The following is a 24,470-nucleotide window of genomic DNA, read 5'->3' as shown; positions in this document are numbered from 1 at the left end:
TGTCATGAAACAGCATTGGATGTTATTCAAAAAAGTGTGTTTACAACAAAGCACTTTTTCATAACACTTGATTTCTGAAATAATCTTTTGTTTTTCAAATCAAAAGTCTTTTTCTTTTTCATCACACACACACACACACACACACACACACACACACACACACATCAACAACATATTTTTCACCTTTTTACAACTATTATAATTTTGATAACTCTTTGATTAAAACAAGTCTGATAAAAGTGCTTTGTAATAAGGGACTTAAAGGCATTCATCGAATGTTAAATAAAGAAATGTCAATTAAGATGTTTCCATGCATCACCAAGATTTGGGGTTTGGGGGTCCTCCCCCAGACATTTTTTAATTTGTTTGATGAGATTTCCTGTATTCTGGTGCATTTTGGGGATGGCCAATACTAAATTCAATCAGATTCATAGCCTACATCCTGATTTGTTGATATTGAGGCAATGATTCCATGCAAAGGCTTGGGCTTCAGGGCCCCCTGACCCCTTGGGCCCCTGGGCCTGGGCCCGGTAGGCCCGTGCAGTAATCCATCCCTGCCAAGTATGTGAGCACACAGGCACAGAGTCAGGCACACCCACACACTGAGAAAGAGAGACCCGATTAAAACACTCTCAGGCGAAGGAATTCATCGATCGATTGCCTTTTACCAGTAGAGGGAGGCAAATCACTCTGCACTGCAGGTAACCAAAAGTCTAACCAACGCACAGTCTCTGAGTAGTAAGATTACAGTCATCTCAGTGAAACCCAGCGGTATCATCAAATAGGTCTAGTTCCGAAGATGATAAAGAAGCAGAACCAGAACCTGAATACGATAGCCTAAACACGAGTAGGTGCCATAGCCTACATCTACTGCGTAAAATAAGACGCAGATCGGGATAGGCTACTTGTATGTTTTCCTTATGGGTCTCATAAAACCACTGAAAATTGTTTGATCAAAATTATGTAAAAATTAAATTAGGTCAAAATTGATTGATCCAACACACAAAACTGTGATCTACCTGAGCCTACCTGTTGGGTCACGTGTTCTCATTAAATCAGTCGCACACAATGTCTTTTATCTCGCGGCATCCTCTGGCAATGACCAAGCCCTCCATTTTCCAACAGTAAGGTGGAGATTGCCTGCCTGCCTACCTGTAAACTCACCTCGTCAGACGAGTTTAGCAAGTTTGGCTAAGGCAAAGGTGGCCATTTCTCAGGTAAAGGGTGTTGACCAAACCCAGCGGCTGACTGAGATAGAAGCGAAGAAACATGGAGCTATAGCTCGATAAATGAATAGATAAGTCATCATTGATTAGCAGCACGATCTGTTGAAGAAAAGAGAAAACGGGTAAGTTATTTACACCAGTTTGCTGTTGGTCTACGCACGGTGAAAGATGCAGCACCACGCTGTTATGGTGTCAGACAGAAGACAATTTAGCCACATAATGTTGTTTTGAACTGTTTAATGTAGTCTACCTAATAATTTACAAGCAGCTTTAATAGCTTGAATCATTCAATTAATTAAATAAATTGTTGATCAACAACAAGAAGTCGGGAGGGATGTGCTGTCAAAACGTTTCTTACGTTGGCCTATGTTGTTGCTCATAGTTGAGGGTGGCGAAAAGTAGTTATTCTCGATTTCCCCACGTAGGCTACCTGCAACAAATTACTTGCTAAAACTAAAAGTGTAAGAAGTCGCCCCTGAAATTATATTTAACGTTTTTGCTGTTGTTGCTGTAGTCAGATTTAAAGTTGATTAAACCCCATACAAAAACTATTTTTCTTTTTTACCAGATACACAGCACACCAGAAATGACTATTCTTTGCTCGGCTAATATTTTCAACTAACATGAATAGAGATCACATCTATTCATGACTATGTGATCTCTATTCATGATTGTTTGCAGTGTTCTTTTAGGGGTGTTAAATGGTCTACTCAGACCTCATATGAAACTCCCATGTCATTGAAATACTGAAGAATGATGAAGGAGCCTATTCTCAAAATATTCCTAATAGAAGTGGCTTCATGGTATTAATATCTTATTTCACTTTTAGCCTATTAAACGTTTGGGCAAAGATGGCTTCTACCTGTAACTGGATCCTTCAGTGCCCTCTTTAGTATTGCTGTTGACTTTGTTTAGCATTGTTGTTGACTGGAGCCACAGGGAGTGGGCAGACAATGCTTAGATAGATACTTTATTGATCCTCAAGGGGAAATTCAAGCCTCAAGGAGAAATTCAAGAAATTGCATTCCCTTTACTCTGCTATATTAACCAAGGCCTTGGATTTCCAGGCCAGAGGGCAGTATCTGAAGGGTGAAGATAAAAGGTGTGTGTGTGGGTAATGGTATTTAAGTCAGAGGGTTTCCCAACGTGCACAGGTTCTTGGCTAACCAGAGTTCACCTGGTTGATTCCATACCCATTGAGATTTCATATTGCTTCTGTAGGGCTATGGACTCCTTCTTTTGTGTCTCTCTGTGTATTTAGTTAATTTACAGTGTGTGTACACAACCATTAAGTTCTCATCTCATTTCAACACCTCCTCTGTGGGTCGACAGTATCCAGTAACTTTCAATCTTTAATGAAGTATAACACTCCTTGAGGCTAACTGCCACACATCCACACTTGCACACGTGTAGAACGCTTACAGAGTACATGTGAACAGTGATACTCCTTGGTGCCCAAATGGCATGGTGCTTGACCTTGAAGGTGCTGCTGATACACTCTTTCTGTCTATTTCGGTCTAATTCAGATTTGGTGAAATATGGCTCTGTAGTTATAGCCATATTGATGTGTTGGCATTCATGTGAGCAAAGCTAGTTCAAGTGCTCTGATGCCCAAACCATGCACCTCAGTACCCTCATGGTGTAATGTCAAGGAATCTGTCTGTAACTTGATCTTTTCTGAACAGATTTGATGTTCCAGGTCAGGTGTGGCGTTCCGTGCAGCACCCTTCGCTTGTGCTCCCTTACAGTCATTTTCAAACCAGCTCCTTTGCTTGATGGCAGGTAGTGACACATGCACAACTGCTACATGGCTATATTTCTCTATATCTTGGCCATATGGTGTGCTGAGCTTGTGAGGCTTCTGTGGAAGGCAGGGTGGAGGATGCTAATAGGCTAAATCATGTGGAAGCAAAATGGTTTTAGATGTTAGTTCAGTTGTGCTTTGGTAATCAAAGAAATCTTTTCCAGTTTTTATGTTTTGAATTTGCCAATGTCTTTGAATAGAATACACTTAATGTGTGTTGAGTGAATTTGGAAATATGCTGTGATGTCAGATTTGAACATGTTATGAAGTTTTTTGTGCTCTTTTGGTGTTCATCTGGGACTTACATCACAGGTCTGATGACAGTTCATGCCATGTCATGGAAATCCACACTGTCCAGCAATGCCTGCATTCAGGCAGTACATGTCACTGGCTTTTAAATGTAAAGTGTGTTGAGACTCAAATGTAAAAGGTGGGTTTCTATTCAGCCCCCATTGATACTGTTGTTACCACACCCAATTTCTTTAGTAACCTCACACACTTACAAAGCTAGTTGACCCTTTTCTGTTTTGTGTCTGAAGGGGAGGGGTGGGATGGGTGATCAGGCTAGTAGAAAGTCAGCAATGGTCTAGTTCTGGAGCTGGACAGTCTATTACAGTGAAAGCAGAGTTGGAAGGAGAGGTGCAAACACAAACCAAAATCGAGGTGCGGGCAACTAAGAATAAAACTTAGTTGAAGGAGAGAGATGCCCCACACTCCGAGTTATACGCTAATTCCTTTATTGAGGCGATAAAGTAATTAGCGTATAACTCGGAGTGTGCGGCATCTCTCTCCTTCAACTAAGTAAAAGCTGAGTTACCATACAAAACCCCATCATTCCAGTCATTAGTAAAATCTTGGTTTCCATGAGCTGTACAGGCAAATAGCTATTACACTACTGAATGGCAGAACGGCTCTGGATTTGAATTGTTTTTGGATTTGAAGCAAATAGTTGCAAATGTTAATACAAATTCATTGGCTTTCTAAACTTCTTTGTGTAGTTCAGGTCGCCTCAGATGGTCTTTTGGTACTATGCTAAGCTATGTCTATAAGTGTGCCTGTTTATAAAAATGTAGTCTGTAACACTTTTCAGTTTAAGGCCTGTTTCAATATCCATCTTGTGTGTTTTCAAGTACAGGGGCTATTGTCTTTGCCTCCTCAGTTGCTTCATCATTCCCACCATTAACACAATAAAGACGGTTACATGAGCTGCTGTGTTAGATATGATCCCATTGCTGCTTTGATGGTGCTGCTGTGTCATTATTTTTTCTCACCTGCTGGGTTCCCTGCTGTGAGACTGCGTATGAAACCTGTTTGGGGGAGGCATGTGTGTGTGTATGTGTGTGTGTGTGTGTGTGTGTGGGAATTTTGTATTGACATTTGTGTAGGCGAATGCGTTTGTTACACACACTGCTTACGCGGAGACATCTGAATGGAAGGTTGAGATGTGGACTGAAAGGGGCTGTGAGGCTCTCTGAATCAGTGGGATCAGGTTTCAGCCCGCAGGTATGCCTGCTGTCGTCCCTCTCAAAGCGCCGTCTCACTGTTGCCTTTGAGCCGCTCTAGTGTGTTGCTATAGCAGTGTTATGGAGCTCTCTTTCCCCTTCCTTCTCTCTTCCTCTTTACACACACACACACACACACACACACACACACACACACACACAAAACCTGGTTTTCCCTGTCCTCTGCCTCCGTCACCATTATGGAAACACCTGTTGCCATAATCATTGTCCGTATGCCTGACTGATATGTGGTGAAGAGATTGCTGTGTGTTCCATATTATTGTACGTTATTTTATGTTATATGAGATCTGGCACCTAAAATAAATTTTAATGGGGTCTTGTCTTCCTTATGACGGTCTCCACCCATCTAGGACAACGTGACTTTAATTGATGGGTCTACTGCTCAGGCACTATTGAGATGTACTCAGATGATGACGTTAACTCCCTGAGTTCATGGAAGATGTGTGTATATATATATATATATATATATACAGTCAGATAGCCATCGGCTTGCGTCTTTTTCTTTTTGTTGGTTCAGTGGGTGGAGCTGCAGGGTTCACCTCTGTTCGTCAGACCAGGCATTATCATTCCTCCTCCTGCCCCTCCCCCTTCCCTGCATACCTGACTGCACTCATCAGTGGCTCTCTTCATTAGCTCAATCAGATGTGCAACCAGCAAGGATATATAGAAGGCTTTCAGCGTGGGTAGGGGCAGGGGCTGGATTGAGTCTTTACTTAAAGACCAGTGATACTATCATCCCATGAAACTTGAATTTCCCCTGGGGATCAATAAAGTATCTATCTATCTATCTATCTATCTATGTTGCATCACTGCTAAATGATGTTGAAGTAAACATGGGTGTGTTGAACATATGAGTCACACCCTTTTTCACTCCTTTAAGATTAAAATAGTCTAAGCTGCAGCCTTGTTTGTAAAGCCTAGTATGATAAGTATAACATGCTTTGTGTTGATGGTTATAAAATGCTTTGTGTTAATGGTTTCTTGTGTATGGGATGTATGTACATTCATCAGTAGGGGACTGGACTTTCATTGAAGCTATAGTTTTGGTTGTGGGTCAGTGCTCATTGAAGTATTCCTAGAAGAATATCATTGTTCTTCTCTGAACTATGAAAATGTTTTCTTTTCTGAGATTTTGTAAACTGAGGAGTTGGTGCCTCGCTTGATTGGAATCTCACATAATGTGTGGGCGGGTACGGCATTCCATTCATGTCTTCTGTGTGCTTTAGACCCAGAGGGATTATTTGCAGGAAGTAACTAACATGTAAAATGAATCTTTTCTTAAACCAAGTGTTCTTGTAAATGTGTGGACAGATGGTGTCATGTGCTCATCCTGGTTGTTTTTACATAACTCATCTTACTCTAACCTTGGGAAACTGGTTGGGGCCAGGTAGAATGAACTGGCAAAAATGGATATGCCTATAAACACTCCATTGCTGTTTCCTTAACACATTCTTTCGAACCCCGGTCTGATTCACCCCAATGCAAACTAAACACTTGTTTCCGTGTTCCTAGTCATGATGGAAAACATGTACTGGCACTAAAGTAAACCTTTTTGCATTACCTGTATTGATGCCTGTATTGAACAGAGTAAGGGATTTGTAGACACTGCGTGGTGGAGAGACAACGTGAACTGACTTATGATCTGATCTTTGTGAACAATGTGATCTTTGGTTCAGTTGGTTTGAGTTCAATTTAGATGTGCCAATGTAACCTGCGTTGTGTTGAACCTGCGCGATTCAGCACTGCACACGCCCGGACTCGAACCCGTGAACAGCAGCACCTCGGATCGGGAGGCGAGCGCGCTAACAATCGCATGCCAGCAGCACTCTTGAGGCGTCAGGGAGTGAGGTTTACCAACGTTCCACAAGCACAGCTAAGCTTGCTGGCATCCGTTACACCAATATAGAAATTGACTTGTGCAACTTCTGGAGCGAGTAATTGTATTCTTTCCTTTCCTCTGTGCTCCAGGAAGTAAAGTGAGTGGGGATTTAGCAGAACCTTTTATCCCAAATGGTGTTCAGGTTTCTAGGCCATCAGTTTCTCAGACAACAAACACTCCCGCTGTTCTGCCCTCAACATTGTGAAGTAATGTGCTAATTGGCTAGAGTGGGGTATGGCAGGGAGCTGCTGAGTTTATCCCAGTTTTAGTTTGTTTTTAGTTTGTTGGGATTATATTGAGTAGGCCCACACATGAAACAGACGGGAGCACCAGGAGGGGCAATGCAACGAGAATGTGTCGGACAGACCCTTTAACATCCTCCAGAATAATTGGCACATCAGATATCATCTTTTGGTCATTTATTGTAATGTCACAATGAAAAGAATGAGGAAAAATCCAACCTTGAAGGGAAGCAAATTTATTCTGAGAGAAGGGAAAATCTCATACAAAAATAAAGAGTTTGGATCCAAAATTCATAAATCATTTTTTCCCCATTTTTGTTTTCCAAGTAATTTCAGTAGAACTGTAATTTGGAATTGTTATTTGATTTATCTTTACTCAATCAAAACGACACAACTGCAATTTGATTGATATTGCCTAAAATACACAATTAAATAACCAGACTTTTTAATGTTTCTAAAAATGGAGATGTAGCATTTTGGAACCAAACTCCTATATTTTTAACAAAAACACATCACCCACAATATACCCCTGCTTGTAATACCTTCTTAAGCCTCCCTTTGCCAATAAAACAACTCATAATATTGTCCTATGACACCCCATAAAGCTGGAAAATTCAAAGCAAGGGGTTTAAGACCATTCGTCTGTACAAAATCTCCCCAGATCATCCAGATTCCTAGGTCCACCCTTGTGCATTCTCCTCTTCCACTCACCCCACTGTTTGTCTATGGAGTTTAGATCAGGGGTCTGAGATGGCAATGGCAGCATTGGCAGATGTTGTGGTCACTAAACCATATTTGTTTTGATCTTGATGTTTGTTTTGGTGCATTAACCTGATGAATGGTCCAATCATGACCCACTTTTAGTGTCTTGGCAGAGATTGACAGATTTCTATTGAAAATGTTCAGGTTTTTCTTGGGCTTGATGATATCATGCACCGTAATAAGGTTCCCAGGTTTAAATGTAGCATATTCTCTTGTCTTATTCTCATATTGAAAAATGACTAGGGGATTTAGCCTCTGTGTCACTTTATTTTCATACCTTAGTCAAAAAGAAAGTCATGAACTACTTCTGAAGGTTTACAGACACTCTATTTAACTTAAGTAATAGGAGTGCCAATAATTGTGGGCGACATGTTTTTGTCAAAAATATTTATTTCTTTGAGATTTTCCCTTTTCTCAGAATAAATTTGCTTCCCTTCAATGCTGGAGATTTCTTTTCATTGTAAGATTACAATACATCATCAAAAGATTTATTTTTATACCTGTTTTTAGTCAACTTTACCAGGGGTGCCAATAATTGTGGAGGGCACTGAATTTCTGCTTCCCTCGTGTTTCCCTTGTTCCACCTCTCCTCTTTAGGACTTGCCTGACACACCAGGATGAGTCGGAGGCGAGCAGACTCCCAGGGTTCCCTGGGGCCAGACGATGAAGTGGTGCCCTACAGTGACGATGAGACGGACGATGAGTTGGACCCAAGCATGGACGAGGATGGCGGTCCAGCGGCCCCTGGGCCTGACATCCAGAGCAGTGGTGAGTCAGGCTGGTTCTGGCCTGGTAATGCATTGCGTGCTTGCATGGAGGATATTACTGTACTGGAATGGTCTTAGTTTCAGTCTGGTCTAATGTCTGCTCTGCTTTCTCCTCCAGAATCGAGCTGGAGTGTCAAAGCAAATGACAGAGATTACTGTAAACGGCCTGAGTTTCAGCGGAAGTCCTTTCTCTGTATGAAGAAGAGCAAGTACTCAGTAAGTGCTTTGTCTGTGTTTTTTTTATTTGTTGATACCACAATGTGAAGTTTCTGTTGGCACAGATGGAAAAGACCCAGTAGGGTAAATATTTGCCACTGAAACACCATAGTGCTTTAGGGACGGCTGCTGAGAGAGCAGATATGGACTTCCTTGTTGGTATGACTTGCCCAGACCTCTCTGACCTATGTGATTAGCCTTGAACAGATGAGATCTGTGTTGTTAATGATGGAATCCCAATATGTTTAGGTTTGGAAATGATTCTCTTTATATGACCAAGATCAGGGCTGTTTCAAGGAATTTGGGGGCCCCAAGCAAAATGGACATGGAGCCCCCCCTCACCGCACGCAAAGCCTACAGGAACCACCGCATAGCCATACAGTTTAAGTTCACCCACAGTTTATATAAATACAAAATTTTGACAGTGCAATACTGCAGTTGCATATACATACTGTGCATTAGTTTTGAACATTTGAACATTTGCAAAAACACCACAGTACCATAAAATCCAATATAAATGTAAAATCCAACATACTTAAACACACACACACTCACATTAAAATTTTTCAGTTCTCACAAAGTGAGAAAATAAAACACTGCCATCTTATGCAGAAAAAGGATGCATTGTTCAAACTATAAAGAGTGCAGGTTGTATAGCAATTTAAAAATCCAACATAAATACAAGTACACACACACACACACACACACACACACACACACACACACACACACATAAGATTAACCTTTCAGGCCATCTTCATTAGTGGAGGTATCCTTAGGAAGAGCCTGAGGGCTGAGAAATTTAAGCAAAGCACCTTGAGGGAGAAAGAAAAGATTTGTTAGCATTTCCATATTTTGATATTTAGAAGGGATGCAGCTGCTTTCACAACTACCAATACTTACTGTACAAACATCCCAAGCTAATGTTATACATTGACCTAGGCCTACTTGTAGCTTAACATAGCATTTAAGCATTCTGATGTTTGAGAATTAGACAGACGCACCTGATGCTTTAAAGCAGTGGTTCCCAAACTTTTTCTTCCGAGGGCCAGCTTACTATGCCTGGCTGTAAGAGAGGGCCAGAGACTCGGAGTATATCAGTAACCATAAATAGCTTAGTGCTGTGAACAACAGCAGTCTACCTTAGTTGAATATTCCATTATATTTAATCTATAGGCTTTTGCAATTTAATACCATTGTTAGCTGTGTTTATATTACCATCATGCCATATCAGTGTAAAATGTAACTCAAATTAAATAATACTAATAAAAAGACTTTTGCATTCCCAAAAGTATTAGCAGGTAGTCCCAAAAGTATATTTCATTAAAAATGTGTGAACTCTGAACTCTGAAAATGTAAAGTTCTCAAACTATGAGAATTTTATGAAGTGCTGAAGTGGTCTGAAATGACCACCATTCAACATTTGAACAAATAAAAATAATTATCCCAGAAAGTCACAGAAAAATTACTTGAATATAAGTTAGTTAGTTATTAACAATTCATTGATAAACTTTTAGAATACTTTGAGCACTGATGCAGTCAGCATAGGCCTCATTACCTGCAGATAGGCCTACATTTCATTCCGTTTTTGATGGCAAACGCGAAACAGCGCCAAAACAACTACCAGTGGACAAAAAGAGTATTACATGTGTACTGTTAAGACTCGCCATAGAGAATGAATGGGGGAAATTGCGGAGGTTATAGTTTGACGATGTCGTACTCCCGTGCGGGCCGGTTGCTATATACCACGGACATGTTTTGGGGGGCCACCCAAAATGAGGTGGCGGGCCGTAGTTTGGGGACGACTAAACTTTAAAGACAAAACAGCTGGCGTGCATGAATACTACTAGACATGAATGTTCCAGTCTAAAGTATCTATCTATCTATCTATCTATCTATCTATCAGTCTGCTTTGATGCACCGAATTTATCGTGTGGTTTTCCTAACCCCCATTTGGTAAATAGATTATCACGGTCGAATAGTTAGTATAGCAGAGAAGCTGCCACTTTCATCAAAACCTATTACAAAGCTATATCAATGTTATGTCATTAAATACGATAAACAGTGATTCTGGAACAGATCTGCGTCTTCCTTATCCCGTTATAAAAAAAAAGTTGCGCTAACTGTTCTAGTTTGTTACAAGCAGCATAGGCCATCAGGCAGGTAGTTAACATACAATTGTTTTGCTAGGCTAACCTTCCTACTGCAACATTACACCATTTGTACAAGACAAGTAGAGCTATTTTATCCAGTGTAATTTATCACTTACCACTATCTTGTTTTTTCTTGTCATCCTCTTCCTTTCTCTTCTGGCTTCCAGACGCATAACTCCGCTTCCTTATGACTGCCGGTTTTTTTTTTTTTTTTTCGCGGCAGCAGAGACCACAAATCTGGCTGGCTGGCTGCTGTCAGCGACTACTGAGAGGGGCCCCCTTGAGCGGGATCCCGGTATTGCCGGTAACAGTGTCGTTGCACTTTACTGAGTTGACTATCAAAGGGGCGCTCACAGTTTGTCGTTGCATTTTATTTTTAACCAGTCGTTGTCTCGTGGCCCCAAGCAATTGCTTGGTTTGCTTGCCTTCTAGCGACGGGCCTGACCAATATCAATGTGATTAACAACATATTACATCTGTTTCAGGTTAATGATGGAATCCCAATATGTTTAGGTTTGGAAATGATTCTCTTTATATGACCAAGATCAATGTGATTAACAACAGATTACATCCGTTTCAGGTTATTGATGGAATCCCAATATGTTTAGCCTGCTAGTTTTACCATCAGATATGTGTCTTCTGATATGTGTGATTAATTTGAAATGACATGATTTAGATTTAGCTTTTCTTTAAAGTTTCTCACTTCCCCCTGCTTTTCTATTGGGTGGTTTCCTCAATGAGATGTGCCTTGATGGTTTTGTTTAGTTGGTCCAGTAGACTTCTGATGGCATGGGTACCTGGAATCTGTAATATCTTGGTACAAAGTTCAGAATGACGCTGGTCTTTTGTTACTCAGGCTTTTGTTGCCATGTGCCCTCTGAATAAACAGTGATATTTCCTGTTTTGTTTAAAAAGGAAAAAACCTGTTGGCTAAGTCTTGAATTGTGCTGTTGGCATATTTGAACATGTGTGCACCTTGGTACTTCCTCTCTGTATGGAGTAGGAGTAGAAAGTGCAGAAAGTTTTTTTCTGTTTGCATATATGGAAATCAGTGAAGCAGGGAAGTATTTCTGTACCCATGCCTCAATAACCCATGTACACCAAATCATCCAGGAAAAACAGATGTCATGTACTCTGCAACAAAGGTGTCATGTTATTTGATCTTGTCATGTGGCTTCTGATTGTTTCTAAATACAAATGGGTGAAATTGCATTGAAACAGTATCACAAGTAGGATGGGTGAAATAGCTGTACAAGATGTTAATCTTAATAAGTAATCATCCTTCCTTTTCTTCTAGGGAAATGCCATCCGTACGTACAAGTACAATGTGCTCACATTCATTCCCATGAATCTGTATGAGCAGTTTAAGCGAGTAGCAAACCTCTACTTCCTGGCGCTGCTAATTTTACAGGTACATCTCCGCTTCTCAGGTTTCACAATTGGTAAACACAACACACATCTTAATTGTACCACCTGGATGTAGCACTAACAAAGCCTCATAAAATGGCTTGACCGTTTTGGCAAATCTGAAATGAAATTTGACGTCCTGTCTTTCGCCTTGGTTAGATCATTCCTGAAATTTCCACACTGCCTTGGTACACGACCCTGGTGCCTTTAGTCTTAGTGCTGGGCATCACTGCCATCAAAGACCTTGTGGACGACTTGGTGAGTTATACGAAGCTATACAGACACTGAATGACTTTAGTATGTTGTCAAATACATTTGATGTGATCCATAAGCTTGGTAAGCAGGCCCACAGGCCGAGGTTCTAATTAAAATATGACCAGTACACAAAATGCAAAGAGGATGATTTAGGAAGGATAAAGCCACCATGGGCAGGTCTGACCGTTGCTCTGGGTCTGGTTTCTGCTCTGTTAGGCCCGGCACAGGATGGATAAAGAGATCAACAACAGGAAGTGTGAGGTGCTGCAGGATGGCAGGTAAGATCAGAACACATGGACATCGTAAATCCACTCACTTACTCTCACGGAGATTCACAGATATCATGTGATATGAATTCATTTTGCCTTTTAAATTGGTGTCAATTGGAATGAATTGCGAATTGATAAAAGTAGACCTAATTGTCCTCATTCATCAAACATTTAAATTTGTTCTTAAAAGCCAACCCCCCCCCAAATTCTGACCTTCACCAATGTTTTCATATCTGGGATTTGCTCTTTGGTAAGAGCAGAATCTGCTTACCTTCAAAGGCACTCTTATTCACATATAAGTGCTGACATGTTTGTCATTGCTGTTTCTTAATTTTTGCAATTTTATAATATTATAATAAAGTGACATCTATATTTTTTTATCATTTTTACAATATTTTATCAAATGTTTGTACAATATTTTACAAAGCATTATGATATTTTGAATTAAATAAACATGAGAAATGATACTAAAAGTAATAAAACTGATTACACTGATTAAACTGATTTTTTTTCATGCCCACTATTGAAAGTACTAAACCTAAACACTTGTTTGCTGTTCACTGTCTGCAGTAGTACTTCCACTTCAGAGTATATGACTTAACTTCTTAAGATATGCAAACTAATGGTCCTTTGGTAAATGAAATAAAAATAATATTAATTTTCCAGTGGTCTGACATTATGTGCATCCTCTAAAGGTTCCAGGAATCCAAGTGGAGATTTATTCAAGTTGGTGATGTGGTTCGATTGAAGAAGAATGATTTCATTCCTGTAAGTTAATAATATATTATAACAAGTTCTCATGTAAGATATGGTTTTGTGTTGCTTTCCACCCACTGCATTAGATAATTTCTCTGTGATTTTACCTGACTATGTAGAAATGGGCAACAGGGACAATTGTTTTTTCTTTTATTTACACCTGATTCTAATGCACATCATTTTCCACTTGCAACATCTGATTTCATTCAGGCCGATCTTCTGTTGCTGTCCAGTTCAAATCCTAACAGTCTTTGTTATGTGGAGACAGCTGAGCTTGATGGGTGAGATGTAACTGAGTGTGAATTTCCCCTGCTTTGGTTTTATCCTGACGATATTTGCTTTATCCTCCAAAACTGAGTAAAGGTCAAACTGAAATATGGTTTATGGACTGAATTGGTCGTTAATATGACATTAGCTGAATCATTCAACTGGTCATCTTTGTGAGCTATCTTTTAGTGGTGTGTAGCTGGGTTAAGATCTTTGTGCATTTCGATACATGTACATGAGGTATTTGGCTCTAGATTAATTACCTATATGTATGTTATTTACGACCTGACATGCAACATAGGTTAACTTAAAATCTGCTGTGTTTCACTGCCTGGCTCCCTGACTATCAAAAAATGAACATAGTTGTATATGTTGAGTCATTGTGTATCTCCATGTTCTGTACTGTACTGTACGGTTTCCTAATCAATGTGTCAATATTTGCTAAAGAGAACACCATTAGACATCCATTACAAAGCAGTCTTACTGGCATGCTGTAGTGTAACACTCTTGCATTGTTTGGTTACCTGGACATTTTTAATAGGATTGGGGGAAAAACGCCTCTTAGTCAAACATACAAAAGCAATGAATTGATCCTGGTAATGAACAGTATTATTCACTTTTCTTGTTGCTTCCTCTTTCCATGCTCCATATATATGACCTGTCAATGCCTACCTATCTGTCCCACAGAACATGACCCTTCAGATTAATTTGGAAGGTTGTATTATAAATCCTCTTGTCTGTGTCTCTTTCAGGGAGACAAACCTGAAGTTCAAGATGGGGCTGAAAGTGACAGATGAACATCTACAGGAGGAAAATCAGATGGCTGGTTTTAATGGTATTTATGCAACTGGTTCCCAATTATCCTCGTCACTTATCTTTCAGTTGGAAAACAACTAAGAACCCCATGTCATCAAACTCCTTCACACAAGTTTCTCAACAAAGTTGACTTAACTGTTAAAATGCCTCCTTTATGAAGACATTAGCAAGTGCCTTAGTAGTAAGATCCCATCATAGAAAAAAAGAGCCCCTTTTCAGAGCATATAGAATTGTAAATGGTAAACTGACTTGGAACAGACTAATTTTTGACGGTTGTCAGTTCTTCAAAACTGTTCATTGGCTTAGGCAAGTTTAGATGAAAAGGGAAAAGATGCCACAAGAAAATGCCATTTTTAAATGCAACTTTTAATGCATCGAAGACAATTGTAACTATATGAAAATGAAAAACAAAATGTGTTTGAAGTCTAAAAATGTTACAAATGTCGTTTGTCTGTCCTACAGCTACAGTTGTTTGTGAGGAGCCAAACAACCGGCTGGACAAGTTCACAGGGACAATGCACTGGAAAAATGACCGCTTTCCCCTCGATTTGGACAACTTGCTGCTCAGGGGCTGCAGAGTGCGCAACACCGAACTGAGCCACGCCCTGGTCATTTACGCAGGTCAGAGAAGCTGCGTGCTGATTGGCAAACATACAGGTGCATCTCAAAAAATGTGAAAACCATGGAAAAGCCCAAGGCCCTGCCCAGACAGAGATTAAAGGCTCAGGAAACCATTGCCGGTATTTTGACTTAATTAGCTAATTAGAGCTCTTCTCAGGTCAACATTTCTGTATTATAAATTCTTTATTATAATATTTTTCTGGAAACTGGAATTTTGATTTCCATGAGCTGTTAACTCTAATCATCAAGATTAGAATAATTAAGGTGGATTAAAACAGAAATTGTCATAAAAAATATATGAAAGTTTCAGTTAACTGAAATAAATGACAGGAATAACTTTTCCATGATCTATTTTTTTGAGATGCGCCTGTCCATATACTGGACACAGGCAGGGACACACAGAAAATCACAGAGTACCTTTGATGTTCTTTGCCAAATAGACAAGAGGATCTCAGCACCTTATAATTTAAGCAGGTGCAGCTTTTTAAAATGTATAAACCCGGAGAAAGAGAATATAGTGAAATGTCAGTTTGTTAATAACATCTGGGGCGCTACAAGAGAGGAAGGCAGTGTTGTACTATTCTCTTTCTCCACCTATCACATACTTTCTTGTTTTCATATTAAAAAATTGCAGCAGTCTACCTACAACACCATGGAGTCATTGACTAGGAAATGCACCCTCTCTTTTTTTACCTTTTTCTTGAAGAAAATCTTGCAGTTTTGCTCTTGCCTAATGCATTTATCTGTCATCATCTGTTTGCGTTTACCGTGTCGACTTTCAGGATTTGACACCAAAATCATGAGAAATGGAGGCAAGACGCGGTTCAAGAGGACAAAAATTGATCAGCTGATGAATTACATGGTTTACACTGTAAGGCTCTGCATTGATCATTAGGGACTGTATGATTCAAATATATAATTTATTAAAATTGGTTATCTCAATTTATTAAAATCGTTATTGTTATAATGGTGCATTTTCTCTCTCTCTCTCTCTCTCTCTCTCTCTCCCTCTCTCTCTCTCTCTCTCTCTCTCTCTCTCTCTCTCTCTCTCTCTCTCTCTCTCTCTCTCTCTCTCTCTCTCTCTCTCTCTGTCTCTGTCTCTGTCTCTGTCTCTCTCTCTCTCTCTCTCTCTCTCTCTGTCTCGCTGTAGATCTTTGTCGTGTTGATTTTGGTGTGTGCTGGCCTGGCTATCGGTCATACATATTGGTATGAGGACATTGGCAGCAAGGCCTGGTACCTCTTTGATGGCAAAGCCCAGACTGCCTCCTACAGGGGCTTCCTCAGTTTCTGGGGCTACATCATTGTCCTCAACACCATGGTGCCCATCTCTCTCTATGTCAGGTAAGGACATGTTTATATACCCCATCTGCCAAACACCCTCTCTGGGAAATGGAAGATGGAAGAGGGGAGCAAGAAAATGCTCGCCAAAAATGTGATGTGTTTTTGTCTCCTGGCCATGCAGCGTGGAGGTCATTCGTCTGGGTCAGAGTAAGTTTATCAACTGGGACCTACAAATGTACTACCAAGAGAAGGACACCCCAGCCAAGGCCCGCACCACCACCCTCAATGAGCAACTGGGCCAGATTGAGTATATCTTCTCCGACAAGACTGGCACTCTCACCCAGAACATCATGGCCTTCAAGAAGTGCACCATTTCTGGGCGTAGCTATGGTTAGCCTCATGATCACCTTTTACCCATTGACCTGGTCACTACATCTTCCAGCCATTTTCTGTCTAGCAGACTGTAGTGGACTATATCAATGCATAACATGTTTCACGAGAGTAGAGAATACATTTCTTGTTTTCCAGAATGTTAAAATTGAGGAAATTCCATAGTCTTTGACCAAGTTGTTTGCTTGATAATGAACTTGGTCTCTCTCTTCTATTTTAGGGGATCCCACAAGTGCGGAGGGAGTGACTTTAGACCGTGGACGGGTAATAATTCCTTTTTGAGATTTAATTATTATGCAAAAATGCATAATTATGAATCCATTTTTGTGTCCATTACAAGCATATTTCAGTGGACTGAATAAATACATTACAGTAAGTACAATCTCGGTTGCTAATGGATTTTTTTTTCTCTCTTATTGTTTTGCAGCCAGTGGACTTCAGCAAGTTCCCTTACGCTGACAGGACGTTCCAGTTCTTTGACCATTACCTCGTTACCTGTATCCAGTCAAAAAAGGACAAGGATATTCTGGAGTTCTTCAAGCTGTTGTCCCTCTGTCACACTGTCATGGTGGAGGAAAAGGAAGGTGAGGAAATGAAGTCCAAGATCCAATATGAAAATATGTAAACAACCCTAAAAGTTTCTTAATGTAGCATTATTGCTCACAGGAAACATAAATAACTGTAGGAATGGTACTGTATAGATAATTCTTGAATTTCCCCTGGGGATCAATAAAGTATCTATCTATCTATCTCTATCTATTAAAATGGGCTATACTGTAACAATTTTTCCAGAGTTTTTCCTTAGTTGTTTGGCCATTCTCTTGGTTAAGCCCTACGTATCAACTAACTTTTCTGCCTTTCAGGTGAGCTGGTCTATCAGGCTGCTTCTCCTGATGAAGGTGCCCTTGTGACTGCTGCCCGGAACTTTGGTTTTGTCTTCCTGTCCCGGACCCAGGACACCATCACCATCAACGAGATGGGCACAGAGGCCACCTACGAGATGCTGGCTTTGCTGGACTTCAACAGCGATCGCAAGCGCATGTCCATTCTTTGTGAGTGACTTTTGGTTTATGATGCAAATATTAAGCAAATTGTGTTTATAACTCTGTGAGCATGTGTTTGTTTGCATCATCTTGCAGTCATCTGAGAAGTGCTCATGTGTTGGGTTTACAGTGAAGTTTCCCGATGGGCGGATTCGCCTGTACTGCAAAGGGGCAGACACAGTCATCTACGAGCGCCTAAGCCCACAATCACGGCACAAGGAGACCACTCAGGAGGCCCTGGATGTAAGATGCGCACCTTTCAGTGTACCCCAGTGTGTGCCTTTATATCCTGCCTCAGCTTCATGAAACACAGTTGCATAGTCTTTGGGGCAGTCGTGGCCTACTGGTTAGGGCTTCGGGCTTGTGGCTTGTAACCGAAGGGTTGCCGGTTCAATCCCCAACCAGTAGGAACGGCTGAAGTGCCCTTGAGCAAGGCACCTAACCCCTCATTGCTCCCTGAGCGCCGCTGTAGCAAGGCAGCTCACTGCTCCGGGTTAGTGTGTGCTTCACCTCACTGTGTGTTCACTGTGTGCTCTGTGTGTTCACTAATTCACGGATGGGATAAATGCAGAGACCAAATTCCTTGTATCCGCAAATATACTTGGCCGAGAAACCTGATTTACATTTACATTGAAAAGACCACTACTGCTTTTTTGAAAGCGTTGTTGACCTGAATGAACCAAGTGTGAACGATTTGTGGAAACTGTGGGAAAACATGAAACCACTGTGATGTCCTCATCGCACTAGTAACTACTAGTAAATAACAAGTCCTGGTGTTTTCCACCTTTAGATCTTTGCCAATGAGACACTGCGGACCTTGTGCTTGTGCTACAAGGACATCAGTCAGGCAGACTTTCAGGCCTGGTCTCGGAAACACAAGGAGGCCAGTGTAGCAACGTCAAACCGAGAGGAGGCCTTGGACCGGGTGTACGAACTGCTGGAGAAGGACATGATGGTGAGAAAATATCAGCATCATCACAGTGTTTATACCTGTAGTCTTGATGTGTTTTTGTTACCAAGTCAGTTTGTTGGCAAAGGACATCAAAATTAATCAGTTATTTATAATTCATCAGGGTTAATTATATGACCTAAGAAAGCAGCAGTTATAAGAAAAGGTGCATTAAAGAATACACATGATTTAAAGATGCAGTCAGTGATTGTACGTGATTTCAAGCTCAAGGTTTTTCGTCACATTCAGGAAGCATCCTCTCTCAATCCGCTAGCTGCCCATTCTGTGAGTACACTGAAAAAGGAAAAAAAAACGGTCTCTGTAGACAGCCCAGGATAGGAAAACTGGAAAAAATTGAAACCCTGTGTGGGGTTTCTCAGGGGATAGTGAAAGAGTGAGCTACCTCTCTGGTGTGTTTCCTTTGGTCCTTGGTTAAAACATCATATGTGTTACATGGAAAAAAAATGTCTGCTAATAAATTTAAATATAATAATAAACATTAGCAAACAATCGCTGACTGCACCTTTTAATTTTAAGTCTATTTACGTTTTCACAGTAATATAAATAATTATTTGTTAGTTTTGCTGCACCTCTGAGGAATAAAGGGCCATTCACACCAAGAATGTTAACGGCAAAAAAGTATCGCTCTAGCTAATATGAATGACCACGTCCACACATAAATTATAAATGTAACGATAGGACGAACAATATTGTTGGGGATCACTTTCAGAGCATGAGCTGAGAATGAAGCTGACAGCTTTTTCCAAATAGATTTGGAGAAGATGGTGTTTTAAATCAGTTGTGTGTCTGCAGCTCATTGGTGCAACCGCAATAGAAGATAAGCTCCAGGATGGGGTTCCACAGACAATTGCTAAACTTGCCAAGGCTGACATCAAAATCTGGGTCCTGACTGGAGATAAGAAAGGTAAATCTGAAGTGTCAGTAAACGGCCAACAATAGATTTTGACAATGAAAACTTATTTTTCTTTGAGGGGAGAGGTGCTAATTGTTGTATGTAGTTGTGATGTATTGCAGTTTTTTAGTAGGATCTGTTTTTGCATCATCTTGTACATTTCCGGGTTTATCTGCAGAAACGGCTGAGAACATTGGCTACTCATGTGAGCTGCTTACGGATGACATGCAGATCCATTATGGTGAAGATGTGAAGTATGTTTTTAGTAACAGCCAATCAAACTCTTAAGCCTCACTAACCTTGTATTTACTAAGAATTTCCTATAATTCCAGACTTATCTCATACTTTCTGTGTTTATTTTGCGTGTTTCTAACAGTGAAAAGCTGACAATTCGACAGGCAAACAGGAGAAATAACCCCATTGCCAAGGCCAAAAAGACCAAAGAACCTTTCTTTTCTGGCAACGAGAAAAATGCGCTCATCATCACTGGTGGATGGCTGGTATGTTCTAAATCAACACAACCAAACAAAAAAGCAACAAAATGGAAAAAAGAACAACTCAGAAATATTGTCTTAGTCCGCACTTTGGCTACACACTTAATCGTCCAATACATTTCATGGTTTGCATGTTTGTGATGGAACCCAATGTTTCCACCCCCCCCAGAACGAGATTCTGTATGAGAAGAAGAAGAAGCGCCGTCGCCTGCGCCTCAGGAGGCTGGGGAAGAGGCCATCTCCCAGCAACCCCCAGGACAACCAGCCGCAGGACGACATCGAGAAGGAGATGCGCCAGGAGGACTTTGTGGACATGGCGTGCGAGTGCAGCGCCGTCATCTGCTGCCGCGTCACGCCCAAGCAGAAGGCCAACGTAGTGAGCCTGGTGAAGAGGTACAAAAAGGCGGTCACTCTGTCCATCGGCGACGGAGCTAATGACGTCAACATGATCAAGAGTACGTCATTTTTAAGACTGATCATATTTAATTTGTCTGTTCACAGTAAATGTTTCAGTAATTATGATCCATTTTTGGTCATATATCAATGATGAAATCAAAGTTCAAAGAGAAACTAAAATGTTTTTTATAAAAGAGGTTATAAGGTAGTGGCATTCCTCTGTTCCACAAAGTCATGATCATTGCTCTTGCAGCGGCAGACATCGGTGTTGGCATCAGTGGGCAGGAGGGCATGCAGGCTGTCATGTCCAGTGACTATGCCTTCGCCCAGTTCCGTTACCTGGAGCGCCTCCTGCTGGTGCATGGCCGCTGGTCCTACATCCGCATGTGCAAGTTCCTGCGCTACTTCTTCTACAAGAACTTTGCCTTCACCCTGGTCCATTTCTGGTACTCCTTTTTTAGTGGATACTCGTCACAGGTGAGTGGCAAAATAGGCCTCCTGCCTTAGGAAACAGCTTTTCACCCCAAATAATGAGGAGCAAAGCTGTCCTCTTCTCAAATAAATGAACCTAGTCCTTACACTGGATTTAAATGACTGCCGTACTGCCGGATGTATTTACATTGATAAACATAAATCATGATTAAGTAAATATTCTTGTGTTCCCACAGGTTGCCTATGAGGACTGGTTCATTACTCTTTACAATGTGGCCTACAGCAGTTTGCCTGTTCTCCTAGTGGGTCTGCTTGATCAGGTACTATTATTTTATGCAGTTTCCCAGATAATTGAGTCTTCTCAAAAACGGCACATAAAAACTTTGCCTTTATATTGATGTGATTGTGCTTTTTGTTTCTCAAAGGACGTCAGTGACAAACTCAGTTTGAAGTTCCCAAAGCTTTATACACCGGGCCAGCAAGGCATCCTCTTCAACTACAAGACCTTCTTCATCAGTCTGTTCCATGGCATCTTCACCTCCCTCATCATCTTCTTCATTCCGTACGGAGCTTTCCTGCAGACCATGGGTCAGGATGGGGAGGCGCCCTCGGACTACCAATCATTTGCTGTTGTCACCGCCTCCTCACTCATATTCACCGTTAACCTACAGGTACATGAGACAAGTCAGCCTACCACCATTCTCATGAGGTTTAATCACCTCCTTCCTCCGTTTCTCATTTCAGTGAACAGGAACATTTGTCTAATTGTGTTTATAAAGTAAATATGTAATAACAATAATAATTATGACCGCCGCGCAGCGAAGCTGTTTAGTCAGATTTTTTTTTTTTTTTCTTTGTCGCATGTCCAAATTTCCGTCAAGGATTCCCGGGACACTGAAAGACCGGGGTACACGAAACTTGGTGGGCATGTAACCCCACATGGATAGCATGGAACCATCGTTTTTTGTTTTGATCTGTAGCCCCCGCTGTACTGGACCCCCTGAAAGGAGGGTAGAGCAGACACAGTTTTCTGTGAATATCTTGAGAACCATAGGGCCTAGGATGACCAATTTTTTCCTTTTGTTTGCTTCCAGGGGTCATGTTAACCCATTCCATGTGCACACATGTGCATAAACTGATACACACGCACACACATACATTCACAGTAATCATACGTATGACACATACTCACACAGTAGACATATGTACGCATGCATGCACATGCACAAACACACATACTCAGGCAAACACACAAGCACGCACACACACACCCACACATATAAACATAAACGTGTACACGCACACATGCACACAATTCAAGAATTTCTCAGAATTATGAACAGGCAAGATGGGGGTGGGGTTGTATAAAATGAATTTTACATGTGAAATCTATGAACTAATCATGTTTTGGTACTTATTGTCTAGCAGATACCAGTGAGAATTGAGTGTGGATAATGCAATTTAGTGAGACAGTTAGAATCATATAGGCCTTTCAGCGTGATTTATTTTTGTGGAAAAAATGTGCTGGACTGGGCGGCGGTCATATTTTGTACCGCTCTGCGGTACATCTAGTTGATGATGATGATAATAATAATAATAATAGTGATGATGGATGATGATCATCATGATCGTTGGAATAGTAGTAGAAGTAGTAATAATGCTGTATATTTTCTCACAGATATCCCTTGACACTTCCTACTGGACGTTTGTGAACTGCTTTGCTGTTTTGGGCAGTATAGCAATCTACTTCGGCATCATGTTTGACATTCACAGTGCAGGAATACATGTCCTCTTCCCTTCAGCATTTACATTCACTGGTTAGTCCACATGTAACCACTGCCATTAGCATACTATTTTTTTTTTGTTAAACCTGTTAGTCAGTGTTTGTAATGGTCTAACCAGTAGGCTGTTGTATTGCCTGGCAGGTGTGGCCTCTAACGCTCTGAGGCAGCCCTACCTGTGGCTGACGATCATTCTGACGGTGGGCATCAGCCTGCTCCCAGTCATCTGCATCCAGTTCCTCTGCAAAACCATATGGCCCGGTGTTGGAGATAAGGTACAGCACTGGCTTACACCAAACAAATCTCAAAGCTCAAATCCATTTAGAAGTTTTGTATAAATGTTTTTCAAGCTGCTGTAGCCAATACCATTTCCTGTTTTTTTCACGTTTTCTTTTTCACTCTTTTATTTATATTATAAATATAATTTTGTACATAGGATGGCTGTTTGCGAGGGGGTTCATTAAAAAAATTAGAGTTTTTCAGAAAACGGGAGACCTGTTCATACCATTTGTAGTGTTTGTAACCTTCCACGTGTGAATGTGCCTACAGGTCCAGAGAAACAGGAGGAAGTACGAGGCTGAGGAAGAGGAGGAGGAGCGGAAGAAGAAGCCCACTGCGTTCCAGCGCGGCCGGCGTTCCCGGCGCTCCGCATACGCCTTCTCCCACTCGCGGGGCTACGCGGACCTCATCGCCTCCGGCCGCAGCTTCCGCCAGAGGCCCGGGGCCCGGCGCAGCCCTCAGGACAGCATCCGCGAGGTCCCTCAGGCCGAGAACATCTGAGGGCCGGCCTGGCGCCACTGCACTAAAAGACTCACTCTCTGAAGCTCACCGAGGACCGCCACTGGTTTTAATGTTGTACATTAGTATGACAAAATGTATATCTCAGGATTTTAAGTTCTTATTTTAAATATCTTATTGTCAGGACCACTATGGTAAACCTGACTGATGCTCTATCTTGTCTTATCTTTTTCCTTCTTTCGGTATCAGTGTTGAGGGTTGGCATTTGGCAAGTGTAATTCAAGCTTTTGTGTTCCCCTCCTGTTCATATATATATATATATATATATATATATATATATATATATATATATATATATATATATATATATATGGCCTATACAGTGTGTGTTGAATTAAATGTTAAGGTAAATGTTTTTAAAAATGAGCCTCCCATACATTAGCGCAAGAATTTCAGCATTTGTGTTTATATGCTGGATCTTAATGAAACTTTTTTATTGGTTTCCTTCACAGTCTTATTTGAAAGGGTGAAAACTAATGATCTGTCAACAGGAGGGGATTCCCCTGAACTGTAGTCGTCTCCTCTTCAGTGTGGAAAACGGATGTTTACAGTCTTTCCAAGTGAATTCCACAAGTCTAACTGTGTGTTTCTGTTTCCTCTCTTGAGCCAAAATTCATGATTTTTGGATCATGATATGCATTTTGCACCTACTGATCATCATGTGTATATATTGACCTCATTCAAATCTGATATAGAAATATAGGATCATTCCATGCCATACCTTTTTAGCATGGATAACGTCCACTCTGAAATTACAGATACTGACACAGTGATGGGTTACACATCAGTGAGATGCCTCAAATTATATCGTTACTGTTACATTTTTGAATGTGTGTATCGATTGTGTCTGTACATCTTTTGTACCATAACTGTCAGTTTGCAAAAATTAAAACTATATTTTAATATGATATCAAAGAGGCCTTAAATCGGAATGCCTTATATTCTGACAAGCTGCATTTTACAAATGTGCTTGATGCATTTTTATGTGAAATAATTTGTAAAATACCATGAATAAAGATATATCTAATGA

General features: G+C 40.8%; 1 protein-coding gene across 1 annotated transcript; it reads left to right on the top strand.

Moving 5' to 3' along the window:
* The first annotated feature begins 1,081 nt into the window (after positions 1-1,081).
* atp8b1 (ATPase phospholipid transporting 8B1) lies at positions 1,082-24,470 on the top strand. The gene is made up of 28 exons (XM_048258463.1): positions 1,082-1,348; positions 8,034-8,204; positions 8,322-8,419; positions 11,870-11,983; positions 12,139-12,237; positions 12,451-12,512; positions 13,199-13,271; positions 13,470-13,540; positions 14,279-14,361; positions 14,805-14,963; positions 15,746-15,834; positions 16,114-16,304; positions 16,426-16,634; positions 16,855-16,898; positions 17,062-17,218; positions 17,498-17,686; positions 17,808-17,920; positions 18,468-18,632; positions 19,440-19,551; positions 19,718-19,793; positions 19,916-20,039; positions 20,203-20,488; positions 20,683-20,906; positions 21,098-21,181; positions 21,287-21,532; positions 22,540-22,678; positions 22,787-22,917; positions 23,192-24,470. Exons 2-28 carry the CDS (start codon positions 8,054-8,056, stop codon positions 23,420-23,422), a joined length of 3,720 nt encoding a protein of 1,239 aa, XP_048114420.1. The 5' UTR covers positions 1,082-1,348; positions 8,034-8,053; the 3' UTR covers positions 23,423-24,470.

This window comes from Alosa alosa, chromosome 12 (genome assembly GCF_017589495.1).
Source record: "Alosa alosa isolate M-15738 ecotype Scorff River chromosome 12, AALO_Geno_1.1, whole genome shotgun sequence".
Taxonomy (NCBI): domain Eukaryota; kingdom Metazoa; phylum Chordata; class Actinopteri; order Clupeiformes; family Clupeidae; genus Alosa; species Alosa alosa.
This window is presented reverse-complemented; position numbering and strand designations above follow the sequence as displayed.